The sequence below is a fragment of the Neofelis nebulosa genome, chromosome X (genome assembly GCF_028018385.1).
Source record: "Neofelis nebulosa isolate mNeoNeb1 chromosome X, mNeoNeb1.pri, whole genome shotgun sequence".
Taxonomy (NCBI): Eukaryota; Metazoa; Chordata; class Mammalia; order Carnivora; family Felidae; genus Neofelis; species Neofelis nebulosa.
In genome coordinates, this window is record NC_080800.1 from 64,156,333 (window position 1) to 64,173,043 (window position 16,711).

General features: G+C 37.4%; 1 protein-coding gene across 9 annotated transcripts in view; it reads right to left on the reverse strand.

The window, feature by feature from the left end:
- Window positions 1–16,711, reverse strand: part of ATRX (ATRX chromatin remodeler) — a 320,378-nt gene that overhangs the window by 135,880 nt on the left and 167,787 nt on the right. For all 9 annotated transcript variants that reach the window (XM_058712606.1, XM_058712608.1, XM_058712607.1 and 6 more), the window contains 2 exons: window positions 6,816–6,957; window positions 5,549–5,658 (listed from right to left, as the gene is read on the reverse strand). In XM_058712606.1, coding sequence (XP_058568589.1) covers window positions 5,549–5,658; window positions 6,816–6,957 — 252 coding nt within the window. The remainder of the gene's footprint in view (window positions 1–5,548; window positions 5,659–6,815; window positions 6,958–16,711) is intronic.

Here is a 16,711-nt window from a genome sequence, read left to right on the forward strand (position 1 = left end):
CTTATTTACAATAAGCCCCCAACAATAGCACTCCACTGGAAGCACCCCTCCAAGTCACCCCCAGACCAGCCCAAACCCCTGCTCACACCATGTCTCCTGACCAAGGAGTTTTCATGGTCTTGTTTTAGCAGCAGTTGCAACAGTTCTCATTTCACAAGCAGACCAGAGCACACCTAGTTAAAACTCACCATATTCAGACCATGGACCAAACACTGCTAAGATAAAGAGAGCCTCTGCAGACAACTGGCCTGAAGGATAAAGCAGCCAGGACAAAACAGCAAAGCACACGCAGCACCCATTGGAGTTAGTCCCAGAAGCAACAGACCCTGGGGAACATGGGACACTATATGGCACAGCACTACAGGACCTCTTCTTCATAAGGCCATTACCCTAAAGAACAGGAGATGTAGCTTACTTTTCTAACACAGTGAAACAGGCACAGAGACACAGACAAAATGAGAAGACAGAGAAATTTATCCCAGATGAAAGAACAAAACAAGGCTAAGGCCAGAGGTCTAAGTGAAACAGATATAAGTAATTAACCTAAGACAGAATTTAAAGTAACAATAAAAGGATATTCACTGGACTTGTGAAAAGAGAGGAAGACATGAGTGAGACCCTTACCAGAGAGATAAAGAATAACACAGCAGAGATAAAACTCTCAATAAACAAAGTGAGAACTAGGCTCCCTGGAATGAAGAGTAGGATGGAAGAAGCACAGGAATGAATTAATGACCTAGAGGACAGAGTAATGGAAAGTAATCACATTAAACAAAAGAGAGATAAAAGAATTATGCAAAATAAGAACAAAATTAGGGAAATCAGTGACTCCTTCAAACATTAATAACATTTGTATTTATATAACCCCCAAAAGAAGATGACAGAGAAAAGAGGGCAGAAAATTTATTTGTAAAAATAATAGCTGCAAGCTTCCCTAATTTGGGGAAGGACGCAGATATCCAGATCAAGGAAGCACAGAGAACTCCCAACAAAATGAACAAAAGCAGACCCACACCAAAACATATTCTAATTAAATTGGCAAAATATAGTAGAAAAAAACCAACTTTTCAAAGCAGCAAGACAAAAGACAACAGTGACATACAAAGGAAAACCCATAAGGCTATTAACAGACTTTTCAGAAGAAATGTTGCAGGCCAGAAGGGGCTGGCATGAAATTTTCAAGGTTCTGAATGGGAAAAATCTGTAGCCAAAAATACTCTGTCCAGAAAGGCTATCATTCAGAATAGAAAGAGAAACAGTTTCCCAGACAAACAAAAACTATAGGAGTTTAATGACCAATAAACCATCCCTATAAGAAAATTAAAGGGGACTCTTTTGAGTTGAAAGGAGAGAAAACGTGACAGTATAAAAGTAGGAAACACAAAAGCATTAAAAATGAACATCACTGTAAAACATCAGTAAACGAACAAATAAAAGGATATAAAATATGGCACCATATACAGAAAACATGTGGAAGAGAGCAGGAAACAATTGGTTTGAACTTAAATGACCATCAACTTAATATAGACTGATATACGGAAGAGGCTATAACAAACCTAATGATAACCATGTATCAAAAACCACCAATAAACATGCAAAGAATACAGAGAAAGAAATCCAAATATATTAAAGAAAATCAGAAAAACAAGAAAGAGACAAAAAACAAGAAATGATCAGAGAAAATCTTCAGAAACAATCACAAAACAAATAATAAGATGACAATAAATACATTATCTATCAACAATTGCTTTGAATGTAACTGGACAAAATGCTTCAACCAAAAGACACAAAAGAACAAAATGGATAAAAAAAAAATAGGACTCATCTATATGCTACCCACCAAGAAACTCATTTTAGACCTAAATACACCTTTAGATTCAAAGTGAGGGGATGGAGAAATATCTATCACTCAAATGGATGTGAAGTGAAGACACCAAAGGTGCAGGGGGACCCTAAGCTTGCCTAGTCACTTGAACACAGCTAGATAAATAATGCAACCATTCAGAACACTGAAGAAATCAATCTGAGGTCTGAGAAAATGGGCTGCAAGACTAGAGACAGAAAAACAGCCACATGAGAATGTCTATTCTCACCACTTTTATTCAACATAAGACTGAAAGTGCTAGTCACAGCAATGAGACAACAAAAAGAAATAAAGGGCATCCAAACTGGCAAAGAAAAGGTAAAATGTTCACTATTTGCAGATGACATACTACATATAGAAAACCCAACAGATTCCACCAAAAAACTGCTAGAACTGACAAATGAATTCACTGAAGTCACAGGATACAAAATCAACATACAAAAATCTGTTGCTTTTCTATACACCAATAACAAAGCAGCAGAAACAGAAATAAAGAAAACAATCCCATTTACAATTGCACCAAAAACAGTAAGATAACTAGGAATAAACCTAACCAAAGAGGCAAAAGATCTATACTCTGAAAACTATAAAACACTGATGAATGAAGCTGAAGAGGACACAAAGAAATGGAAAGACATTCCATGTTCATGGATTGGAAACACAAATACTGTTAAAATGTCTATACTATGCAAAGCAATCTACACATTTAATGCAATCCCTATCAAAATGCCACCAACATTTTTCAGAGAACTACAACAAATAATCCTAAAATTTGTATGGAACCACAAGGAACCCAAATAGCCAGACCAATCTTGAAAAAGAGAGGTAAAGGGGCGCCTGGGTGGCGCAGTCGGTTAAGCGTCCGACTTCAGCCAGGTCACGATCTCGCGGTCCGTGAGTTCGAGCCCCGCGTCAGGCTCTGGGCCGATGGCTCGGAGCCTGGAGCCTGTTTCCGATTCTGTGTCTCCCTCTCTCTCTGCCCCTCCCCCGTTCATGCTCTGTCTCTCTCTGTCCCAAAAATAAATAAAAAATGTTGAAAAAAAAAATTTAAAAAAAAAAAAAAAAGAAAAAGAGAGGTAAAGCATTCAATTCCAGACATCAAGGCATATTACAAAGCTGTAGTAATGAAAACAGGATGCTACTGACACAAAAATGAAATATAAATAAATGGAACAAAATAAAAAACCCAGAAATAAACCCCAAATTATATGGTCAATAAATCTTCAACAAAGCAGGAACGAATATCCAATGGGAAAAAGTTTCTTCAACAAATGGTGTTGGGAAAACTGGACAGCGACATGCAAAAGAATAAACCTGGACCACTTTCTTATACAACGCACAAAAATATTCAAAATGGATAGAAAACCTAAATGTGAGACCTAAATGCATAAAAATCCTAAAAGAGAGCACAGGCAGTAAGGTCTCTGACACTGGCTGTAGGAACATTTTTCAAGATATGACTCCTGAGGAAAGGGAAACAAAAGCAAAAATAAACTGGGCTTCATCAAAATGCAAAACCGCACAGCAAAGGAAACTATCAATAAAACTAAAAGGCAACTTTTAGAATGGGAGAAGATATTTTCAAATGACATATTGGATAAAGGGTTAGTACCCAAAATATATAAAGAACTTATAGGGGCGCCTGGGTGGCGCAGTTGGTTAAGCGTCCGACTTCAGCCAGGTCACGATCTCGCGGTCCGTGAGTTCGAGCCCCGCGTCAGGCTCTGGGCTGATGGCTCGGAGCCTGGAGCCTGTTTCCGATTCTGTGTCTCCCTCTCTCTCTGCCCCTCCCCCGTTCATGCTCTGTCTCTCTCTGTCCCAAAAATAAATAAAAAACGTTGAAAAAAAAATTAAAAAAAAAAAAAAAAAAAGAACTTATAAAGTTCAACACCCAAAACACAAATAATCCAGTTAAAAAATATTCAGAAGATATGAATAGACATTTTCCAAAGAAGACATACAGACAGCCAATAGACACAAGAAAAGAAGGTCAACATCACTCATCATTAGGGAAATGCAAATCAAAACTACAGTGAGATATTATCTTTCCTCTGTCAGAATAGCTAAAATCAGGGGTGCCTGGGTGGCTCAGTTGGTTGAGCATCCAACTTCAGCTCAGGTCATGATCTCACAGTTTGTGGGCTCAAGCCCTGCGTTGGGCTCTGTGCTGACAGCTCGGAGCCTAAAGCCTGCTTCGGATTCTGTGTCTCCCTCTCTCTCGGCCCCTCCCTGCTCACACTCTCTCTCTCAAAAATAAACATTAAAAAAATTTTTATTTAAAAAATTGATTTTAAATTTATTATATTAAAATATTTAAATATTTTAATAAAAAATTAAATATTTAAAATATTAAAAATATTTATTTAATTTTTTTTATTAAAAAAAAAAGAATGGCTAAAATAAAAAACACAAGAAAAACTAGTGTTGGTAAGGATGTGGGGACAAGAGTCCTGGCTGCACTGTTGGTGGGAAAACAAACTGGTGCAGCCACAGTGGAAAACAGTATGGAAGTTCCTCAAAAAGTTAACAATACCAATTACACTACTAGGTATTTACCCAAAGAATAGAAAAACACTAATTCAAAGGCATACAGACATATATCCATGTGCTCACATAAGCATTATTTACAACAGCCAAATTATGGAAGCAGTCCAAGTGTCATTTGGTAGGTGAATGGATAAACAAGATGTGAGATCACACACACACACACACACACACACACACACACACACACACAGAGGAGTTATTAGCCATAAAAAAGAATGACATCTTCCCATTTACCACAACATGGATGGAGCTAGAGAGCATAATGCTAAGTGTAATAAGTCAGTTGGAGTAAGAGAAATACCACAGGATTTCACTCACATGGAATTTAAGAAAGAAATGGACAAAGGGAAAAACAGACAAATCAAGAAACAGACCCTTAATTACAGAGAGCAAACTGATGGTTACATTGGGGATGAAGGTGGAGGGGGATGGATTAAAAGATGATAGGGATTAAGGAGTGCACTCTTCATGATTAGTACTAGGTGACATATGGAGTTACTGAATCACTGTACTGTACACCTGAAACTAATATAACACTGTGTGTTAACTAACGGGAATTAAAATCTTAAAAAGCCAAAAAAATGGTTAAAATGGTAAAAAATAAATAAATAAATAAAAATAAAAAACAAAGTGTCCTGACTCATTGAGTCTGTAATAGGTATCTCATGGCTTAATATTACATATATATTCACTAATGTTATCTGTATTACAACTCCTACCAATCAGAAATGCAGTATTTTAACAGTGAAAAGTATTTTACATTCTCCTTACTATAGGATCACAGACTGTTAAAAAATTGTAAAGGAAATTCATTACACTTCAAAATCTTTGCAGTTTTTTACTGGCTATGACTTGTAACTCTATTCCTTCACTTCATTAGGATTTCTGCTCTGCCTCACCTCCTAAAAGCTACACTCCCTCTCTATTCCCTCTGAACTCTTCCTATCTGAAAATATGTATTTCTTATTTGATTAAAATCTCTCAACCACACCAGAATATAAGCTTCCTGAGGAGGGATCTTCTTATTCACCGCTCTATCTCCAGCCACTACAACTCCGCCTGGGACACAGAATAGAATCCGATATATATTCTTGAAAACATGAAATATACAAAAGCAGAATACCTTTCTGTTCTTACCTGTAAAGTCTTACCAAGGCCCATACAATGGGCTAGAATGCATCCTGAACCTGGAGATTTCTTTGTTTTTTTTACAGATTCACAGCAGCAGTCCCACATAAACTGAACACCTAAAAACAACAGCTTCATTAAGTTTAAAGATCCAAGTTAAAAATCTTCCTTCATAAACACATCAAAAACATAACCAAACTTCTAATAAACAGAATTTTAAAAAGAGATAATCTTCTAAGTATAAATGAGATGCTCCCAAACCCAATAAGGTTAATTAGAAAAAAGGACAGCAAACACAAGCATACAGCCACTTCCCTTCATTCACTAATCTATCACAGCAAATCTTCATTCCCTGGGACGATTCAAAGAAACATATGAATAATCTAAAATAGAAATGTTATGCAAAATTTTATCCAATTTACAGATTCCTATCAAATATTCTTTCATGCTTGTTGAGTTTATCAGGAAAACAACCCAGGAGATAATTTATCATCTCTCCCCTTATTCAATAGTAAAGACTAAACAAAAAGGGGGGTTCACCATCCAAGAAGTAGGAACTATAGAACTTCCCTTATGAATTCATTCATATACACACTGAAAACTGACTGATTCCATTCTAACAAAGTGGAGAAAAGGGATAATTTGGTATCTTTAAAAATACCAATGTCAGAATATTATTAACAAATATATCTGAAAATGTTCAAATAGCATTTTCTGAAGAAAGCTTTTAGCTAATGGTGGTACCTCTCCCTACCCTGCAGTTGCCCTTAGCCAACCACTGGAGACTATATGAATCCATTTGCTATATATACCATTTGTAAGTGGCACTTATTTCCCCTTCTATAACACTCATTTCCTTTACAATCATCCAATTGTTTCTCCTCATATATTTATGAGCTCCATAGTGGGCAGGGTTCATGATTGTTTTCCACACCAATGTACTGCTAGTGCTTAGCAGAATGTAAGGCACACAGGAGACACCAAATATTGGTAAAACTTAATTAAAAATGCTTTAATTAGGGGCACCTGGGTAGCTCAGTTGGTTAGGCATCTGACTTCAGCTGAGGTCATGATCTCACGGCTCATGAGTTCCAGCCCTGCGTTGCACATGTGATGACAGCTCAGAGCCTGAAGCCTGCTTTGGATTCTGTGTCTCCCACTCTCTCTCTGCCCCTCCCTTCCTTGCTCTCTCTCTCTCAAAAATAAATATTCAAAAAATTTAAAAAAATAAAAAATAAAAAAATAAAAATGCTTTAATCATATAACTGTTTCTTACCATCTACTTGATGGGGTTTCAATTTGATAACCATATTTCTATGAACCTGCACTAAAGGTTCTTTGGTTTCTTCATCTTCATCTAAAACCAACTTGGTTGTTATTGGACACTTGGTGGGTGAAGCATCTTCAATTTCTATCACCTACAAGAAAGGGAATTATAGTTAGCCAACTCAGAGAAATCTTTCAAGCAATACTAAGGAAACTTTTCCAAAATATAGACACATCTACTTACACACCACATATCCAATACTTTGTTCAAAAAGATCAGGACATATCACAGGTTAATACAGGTTTTCCAAAATCAAAAACCTGTATCACTGTGGTAATATGGTTAATTTAAATCATCAGTTCACACCTAACATGTATCAACACACGTGATAAGTAAAGCTGTCGAGAAAAGTAGTCTTCTAAAACACTCTATATATGGTACAACCCTAAAGATTTGAATAGACACATGGCTCGCAAACAAGCATGGTTCTATTTTCTAGAAAACATCTGAAAATGTGCAAGGGCACATAGGTTGTCACAAGGACTGGTATGTAATGTAGGCAGAGAGGAAGGTAAGTATAGATGTTCTACAATGTAAAAGCCAGTCCCAAACAAAAACTGACCCACCCAAGATGCTAAATGACTGCCACTGAAAAACAGTGGAAGTATGCATTGTGAAAGGAAAAAACTTTTAGAAACACTGGTTTGAGAACCACAGGCTCAAAAACATGACAACAACATATAATATCCTCTAACTGCAAAAGGAAAACAATTATCTAAGTTTCTTATTTAAAAGAAAACTTAGATATAAATACACATGAATACATGTATGTGTATACATTTTTTGCTGTCTTATCCCAATATGTATCCATTACATACTACAACCAAGAACTGTATAATATAGGTATAAATATTCCCATTTTACAAATTAAAAAAAAAGTGAGAGACCCAGAAGTTAAATGACTTATACAAGGTCATACAATTATCAAATATCACAACACTAAGATTTACACCCAGAGGATCAGACACTAGAGTCCTTGCTCTTAACCACTACACAATACTATTTTAATAAAGGAAATGCTTCTATAAACAGTTTTGTTCCATGAAAACCAATAAAATTCATTATTTTGAAATTACACACATTATGGGGATCCTGGGTGGTTCAGTCAGTTAAGCATCCAACTCTTGACTTTGGTTTAGGTCATGATCTCACAATTCATGAGAATGAACCCCATGCTGGGCTCCATTCTGACAGTACAGAGCCTGCTTGGGATTCTCTCACGCTCTCTCAATGCCCCTCCCCCACTTGTGCACATCTGTGCTCTGTCAAAATAAATAAACATTAAAAATAATTGCAGACATTATGATGTGTAAGGAATGTCATATAAGGAATAAAACTTAGCCAGTATTTTCTTTCTTATTTAAAACTGTAACTATGGATTACTTAATATTCACTATGGAAATTTTCAAAGGTAAACAAAAGTAGAAAGAATAGTATAATCAACCGTGTTACCCATTATCCATCTTCAAAAATTAACAACTTCTGGTCAGTTTTTTTTTTTCCATTGGCAGCCTCCTCCTACCCATTCTCTAACTCCTCAGATCCCACAAATGATTTTGAAGCAAACCTAAGAAAGCATGGAATTTCATCTGTAAATGTTTTTAAATGTCTCTTTAGAAGGACACTCTTTTTATTTTTTTTAATTTTTTTTAACGTTTTATTTATTTTTGAGACAGGGAGAGACAGAGCATGAACAGGGGAGGGTCAGAGAGAGGGAGACACAGAATCCGAAATAGGCTCCAGGCTCTGAGCTGTCAGCACAGAGCCCGACGCAGGGCTCGAACTCACAGACCGTGAGATCGTGACCTGAGCCGAAGTCAGCCGCCTAACCGACTGAGCCACCCAGGCGCCCCAGAAGGACACTCTTTTTAAACCATAACCTCAGTATTATTCTTGCATGAAAAAATAAAAAATAAGTCACAAAACTGTGATAAATTACCTGAATAGATACTGTACTTGTGTAAAACTGTAAATGATATACAAATCAGGATTAATACTATACTAGATAACATCCTAGTGGAGAATAAATACCACAGACCATTTAGATCCAAACTCCATTTTAACAAGTTACTTAAATCCTCTCAGCTTCAGTTTTTCCATCTGCAAAGTAGGAAAGATTATAAACAGCCTTCAGGAGTTGTTGTAGACATTAAATAAGACAATGTATGCAAAGTATCTGACATAGACTAAGAATTCACTAAATTTTTCACTGTGTCCTAGCTTGGATGTGTGCCAGCTTTGTATCACTGGGGCAAATCCACTAGTCAAAATGGAAAATTCCTGAGTGTCTTGTCCTGTTTGCATGGTGTGGCAGGCAGCATCCTAAAATGGTCCCTAATATCCCCATCCTCTGGTGTAAACACCCTATATACTCCCATCCGTTTGAGTGTGGTTGACATCTGTAAATATGAATGGGATATCATTCCCATAATTAAGTTAATAATCAGCTGGGTTTGATTAAACCAAAAAGAGGATTCTCCTAGGTGGGCCAGACCCAATCAAGATGAGCCATTTAAAAGACAAGTGATAAGAAATAGTCTCTTACTGGTCTCAAAGCCATGCTGTGAAGAGAAGTGTCTAGGAGCTAAGGATCTCAATGCTACAAGCTACAAAAGACTTAATTCTGACAAAAAGTGACCTTAAAAATGACACACAGTCTTATATAAAAATCTCCATTCTGGCTAACACCTCAATTTCTACTTGGTGAGACACTGAGCAGGCAACCCAGTAGAGCCACACTCAGGCCACTATCAAGCTCCTAACTTACAGGACTGTAAGATAATAATTTTGTCTTGTTTTAAGTTGCTAAGTTTGTAATAATATTTTAATATATCACTAGAAAACTCATGTACAAGGCACTAATTAAGACTTTGGAACCATATGTTCATTAGTGGTTTGGATAATATTTTTATTATTAAGTGCTATCTTAGGGATTGGGGATTATTCAATCTTCATCTTGAATGTAGGAGGAGATAATTTTTTGTCTGTTTATTTTTTTCATTGTCTTTATAGTGTAATCTTTAATCCCTGTCCCAATAACCCCACGCATCTCCCCTCTGGTAACCATCAGTTTGTTCTCTATACTTAAGAGTCTGTTTCTAAGTTTGTCTCTCTCTCTTTTTTTCCTTTGCTTATTTGTTTTGTTCCTTAAGTTCTTCATATGAGTAAGATCATACAGTATTTGTCTTTCTCTACCTGACTGATTTCGCTGAGCATTATATTCTCTAGCTCTAGTCATGTTGTTGCAGACGGCAAGATTTCATTCTTTTTTATGGCTGAATAATATTCCACTGTGTGGAATATACACACCAGTTTTCTCTATCCATTCATCTATTGATGGACATGGGCTGCTTCCATAGTTTCGCTACTATAAATAGTGCTGCAATAAACAGAGGGGTGCATGTATCCCTCCATATTAGTGCTTTTGTATTTGGGGGGTAAATACCCAGTAGTGTGATTCCTGTATCAAAGGGTAGTTCTATTTTCAATTTTTTGATGAACTTCCATGCTGTTTTCCCAAATAGCTATACTAATTTACATTCCCACCAATAGGGCAAGAGGGTTCATTTTTCTCCACATCCTTGCCAACATTTGTCGTTTCTTCTCTTCTTGATTCTGGCCATTCTTACATGGATAAGGTGACATCGTGGTTGTGATTTGCATTTCCCAGAGGATTAGTGATACTAAGCATAGCATAACATAAACTTGTTGAATCATTATATTGTACACCTGAAACTAATGTAAGACTGTGTCAACTATACTCAAATAAATACACATAAAAACATTTAAAAAATTAAAATAAATAAAATAGCAGTACTCTCGGATGCAGGAAATAACAAGCTTTTAAAACACGCAAAAGACAGAAACTTAGTCAAAATGACAATGGAGGAATTTTCTCTGAAAAAAAGGTGAAGAAGAAATCGCAGCTAGAAACTTGCTCAAAATAGATACAAATAATATATGTGAATAAGAATTTAAACCAAAGTCATCAGACTAATAGCTGGGCTTGAATAAAGCATAGGAGATACCAGAGAAACCCTTGCTGCAGAGATCAAAGACCTAAAAATAGAATGAATTAAAATATGCTATAGTTGAGATGCAAACTAAACTAGACACAGTGACAGTGAAGACTGAAGAAGCAGAGGAGAGAACAGGTAAAATAGAAGGCACAATTATGGAAAATAATAAAGATGAAAAAAAAAAGGGAAAGGAAATTACTAGATCACGAGGGGAGAATTAGAGAACTAAGTGATTCCATGAAATGAAACAATATCCATACCATATGAGTCCCAGAAGAAGAGCGAGAGAAAAGGGCAGAAGGTTTATTTGAATAAATTACAGCTGAGAACTTCCCTAATCTGGGGAAGGAAACAGGCATCCAAATCCAAAAGGTACAGAGAACTCCCTTGAAAATCAACAAAAATGGGTCAACACCACAACATATCACAGAGAAACTTGCAAAATATAAAGAAAAAGAAAATTCTGAAAGTAGTTAGGGATATACAGGCCTTAACCTACAAGGGTAGACACATAAGGGCAGTAGCAGACCTGTCCACTGAAACTTGGCAGGCCAGTAGAGAGTGGCAGGAAACATTCAATGTGCTGAATATGAAAAATACACACCAAAGAATCCTTTATCTAGCAAGTCTGTCATTCAGAATAAAAGGAGAGATAAACATACCCAAACAAATGTTAAAGGAGTTCGTGACCACTAAACGAGCCCTGCAAGTAATTCTAAGGGAGACTCTCTGAGTACAAAGCAGCAAAGACTACAAAGGACCAAAGAACATCACAAGAAACATGAAATCTACACATGACACAATGGCACTAAATACATATCTTTCAAAAATCACTCTGAATGTAAATGGGCTAAATGCCCAATCAAAAGACGCTAGGTATCAGAATGGTTAAAAGCCCAAGATCCATCTATATGCTGCAAGAGACTTTACAAGAGACTAATTTTAGGCCTGAGGACACCTGCAGATTGAAAGTGAGGAGATAGAGAACCATCTATTATGCTAATGGAGGTGAAATGAAAGCCAGAGTATCCATACTTATATCAGACAAACTAGATTTTAAAAGAAAGACTGTAACCAGAGATGAAGAAGGGCATTATATAATAATATACGGATCTACTAATCAAGAAGATCTAACAATTATAAATATTTATGCCCTCAAGTTGAAAGCACTCAAATATATAAATCAATTAATCACAAACAAAGAAACTCATTGGTAATAATACCATTATTGTAGGAGACTTTAATACCTCACCTTACAGCAATGGACAGATCATATGGTCAGAAAATCAACAAGGAACAACGGCTCTGAAGGACCAGATGGCCTTAACAGATATTAAAAAGCAGAATACATACACAGTCTTCGTGAGTACACATGGAACATTCTCCAAAAGAGATCACATACTGGATCACAAATCAGCCTTCAACAGATACAAAAAGATCAAGATCATATGCTATTTTCAGACCAAGAAGCCACGAAACTGGAAATCAACCACAAGAAAACATGTGGAAAGCCCTCATATACATGGAGGTTAAAGAACATCCTACTAAAGAATGAATAGAAATTAAAGGAGAAATTAAAAAATACATAGAAGCAAATGAAAATGAAAAACACAACAGTCCAAACCTTTTGGCATGTGGCAAAGGCAATCCTAAGAGGAAAGTACATTGTAATTCACGCCTATCTCAAGAAGCAATAAAGGTCTCAAATACACAACCTAAACTTATACCTAAAGGAGCAAGAAAAGGAGCAGCAAATAAAGCCCAAAGCCAACAGAAAGGAAATAATAAAGAACAGAGCAGAAATAAACGAAACAGAATTAAAAAAAAAAAAAACAGTAGGAAACAACAATAAAACTAAGACCTGGGGAAAAAAACCAACTAAGAGCTGGTTATTTGAAGGAATAGACAAAACTGATAAACCCCTAGCCAGATTTCTCAAAAAGAAAAGAGAGAGGACCATACATAAAATCATGAATGAAAGAAGGGAGATCACAACCAACACAACAGATAGATATACAAGCAATTATTAGAGAATACTATGAAAAATTATATGCCAACAAACAGGACAATCTGGAAATGAACAAATTCCTAGAAACTCACACACTTCAAAAACTCAAAGAGGAAGAAATAGAAATGTGAACAGGCTCATAACCAGCAATGAAATTGAATTAGTAATCAGAAACCTCCCAATAAATAAGTCTTGGGCCAGATGGCCTCCCAAGGGAATACCACAGACATTTAAAGATGAGTTAATAATTATTCTCCTCAAACTGTTCCAAAAAATAGAAATGAAAGGGAAGTTTCCAAACTCATTCTATGAAGCCAGCATTACCTTGATTCCAAAACCAGACAAAGACCCCAGTAAAATAGAGAATTACAAGACAATTAATGAACCTGGATGCAAAAATTCTCAATAAGATACTACCAAATCAAATTCAACAACACGTCAAAAGAATTACTTGCCATGATCAAGAGGGATTTATTCTTGGGCTGTATGGGTGGCACAATATCTGCAAATCAATCGTGATATATCACATTAATGAAAGAAGGAATAAGAACCACGTGATCATCTCAATAGATGCAGAAAAAGCATTTGACAAAATACAACATCGTTTCTTGATAAAAATCCTCAAGAAAGTAGAGATCTAAGGAATATACCTCAAGTTCATAAAAGCCATATATTTTTAAGGCCCACAGCTAATATCATCCTTAGTGGGGAAAAAGGGAGAGCTTTTCCCCTTAGATCAACAACACGACAGGGATGTCCACTCTTACCACTATTATTCAACGTAGTACTAAAAGCCCTAGCCTCAGCAATCAGACAACAAAAGAAATAAAAGGCATCCAAATTGGCAAGGAAGAAGTTAAACTTTCACTCTTCAAGATGACATGATATCCTACATGGAAAGCCAGAAAGACTCCACCAAAAAACTGCCAGAATGGATACATGAATTCAGCAAAGTCATGGGATATAAAAATCAATGTACAGAAATCAGTTGCAGGGCCTGGGTGGCTCAGTCGGTTAAGCTTCCGGTTCCTGATTTCAGCTCAGGTCATAATCTCGCAGTTCATGAGATCAACTCCCACGTCCAGCTCTGTGCTGACAGCATGGAGCCTGCTTGGGATGCTCTCTCTCCGCCCCCCTCTCTCTCACACAAAAAATAAATAAATATTAAAAAAAGAAATCAGCTGCATTTCTATACACCAATAATGAAGCAGCAGAAAGAGATCTCAAGGAATCAATCCCACTTACAACTGCACCAAAAACCATAAAATACCTAGGAATAAACCTAACACAGGGGTATGCTGAAAATTATACAAAGCTTATGAAGGAAACTGAAGAAGACACAAAGAAATGGAAAAACATACCACATTCATAGATTGGAAGAACAAATATTGTTAAAATGTTGATACTACCCAAAGCAATTTACACATTCAGAATATCACCAGCATTTTTCACAGAGCTAGAACAAACAGTCCCAAAATTTGTATGGAACCAGAAAAGATCCCAAACAGCCAAAATATTCTTTAAAAGGAAAACCAAAGTTAGAGGCATTACAATTCTGAAGTTCAAGGGGCATTACAAAGCTGTAATCATCAACACAGTATGCACTGGCATAAAACATACAGATCAATGGAACAGAATAGAGAACCCAGAAACAGACCCACAGATATATGGACAACTAATCTTTGACAAAGCAAGTGGTACTGGGACAACTGGACAGCGATATGAAGAATGACACGGGACCACTTTCTTAAACCATACACAAAAAGAAGTTCAAAATGGGTGAATTACCTCTATGTGAGACAAGAAAGCATCAAAATCCTACAGGAGAAAACAGGCAACAACCTCTTTGAACTAGGCCACAGCAATTTCTTACTTAACATGTCTCCAGAGGCAAGGGAATTAAAAGCAAAAATGAACTACTGGGACCTCATCAAGATAAAAAAAACAAAAAACAAAAAACAAAAAACCCTTCAGAATGGCTAAAACTTCTGACAGCTCAGAGCCCGAAGCCTGCTTCGGATTCTGTCTCCCTCTCTCTCCGACCCTCGCCCCACTTGTACTCTGTCTCTCTCTCCTTCAAAAAGAAACAAATGTTTTTTAAAGTTTAAGGAAAAAGGCCAAAACTTAAGTACCTAGAGAGAAAAAAACCAACAAGAATCACATATTTCATATTATTCCTCAGAAGTACAAGACAAGGAGGTATCAGTTAAACACAATAGTTTGAAAGAGGTGTGGAGTGAAAGGAAAATTGGTTGAAACTCTAAACAAGTTAACAATCAGGGCACCTGGTGGCCCAGCTGGCTAAGCCTCTGACTTTGGCTCAGGTCATGATCTCATGGTTTGTGGGTTTGAGCCCTGCATCCAGCTCTGTGCTGACAGCTCAGAGCCTGGAGCCTGCTTCAGATTCCGTGCCCCCCTCTCCACCTGCCCCTCCCCCACTCAAGAGGGCTTCCGCTCAATCTCTCTCTCTCTCTCTCTCCCTCTCTCTCTCTCTCTCAAGAATAAACATTTAAAAAAATACAGGTAAGAGGGCTCCTGGGTGAATCCATTGGCTAAGCATTCGACTTCAGCTCAGGTCATGATCTCGCAGTTCGTGGATTTGAGCCCCGCGTCAGGCTCTGTGCTGACAGCTCAGAGCCTGGAGCCTGCTTTGGATTCCATGTCTCCCTCTCTGTGTCCCTCTCCCACTTCTGCTCTGTCTCTCTCAGTCTCTCAAAAATAAACAGTAAAAATAAAAGAGGGACATGTATCTATCCCCCCTTAAAAAAATACAGGTAAATAAGAACAGTCAAACCTACCAGATTACCAAATTAGTCCATTATTAAAGTAAGGTATCTAACCCACTTCAAAAATTCTGGGAAGCAAGGTGCATGGGAAAATAAGTATCTAGGAAACAAGAGATCTAAAACAAGAGATAGGTGTGGGAATTCCCAGAACAGTGAAAATAGATGAAACAGACAAGATTAGAATGAGAAAACAAGGCTCCAGCAGTATCATTTCAAAGAAAAAAGAAATAAACTGATCAATCACCTGATGTGTTTTAAAATTATTGAGGAATCTTAGGGTTTTACTAAAAACACAGGAAATGAATTAGTCATAGGTATGCAGAAAATAAGAAAATACAATCTAAAACGTTATTAACTATAGAAAATGCTATGGGCATCCAGCATTAACTCTAGAAAATTAACTCCAGAAAATGCTGGGTGGCCCTGTTGGTTAAGCATCTGACGTTGGCTCTGGTTAAGCATCTGACGTTGGCTCAGGTCATGATCTGGTGGTGCATGAATTAGAACCCCCTGTGAGGCTCTGTGCTGACAGCTCAAAGCCTGAATCCTGCTTCAGATTCTTTGTCTCCCTCTCTCTCTCTGCCCCTCCCCCACTCATACTCTGTCTCCATCTCTCTCTCTCTCTCTCTCAAAAATGAATAAACAATAAAAAAAATTTAGAGGGGTTCCTGGGTGGCTCAGTCGGTTAAGTATCCGACTTTTGCTCAGGTCATGATCTCAGTCTGTGATTTAGAGCCCCACGTCAGGCTCTGTGCTGACAGCTCAGAGCCTGAAGCCTGCTTCAGATTCTGTGCCTCCCTCTCTCTCTGCCCCTCCCCCTCTCATGCTCGCTCACGCGTACGCATGCTCTCTAAAAAATAATCATTAAACAATTTTTTTGAATGGGGCGCCTGGGTGGCTCAGTCGGTTCAGCATGGACTCTTGATTTCGGCTCGGGTCATGATCTCACAGTTTGTGGGTTCAAGCCCTGCAACTGGCTCTGTGTGGACAGCGCAGAGACTGCTTGGGATTCTCTCTCTCCCTCTCTCTCTG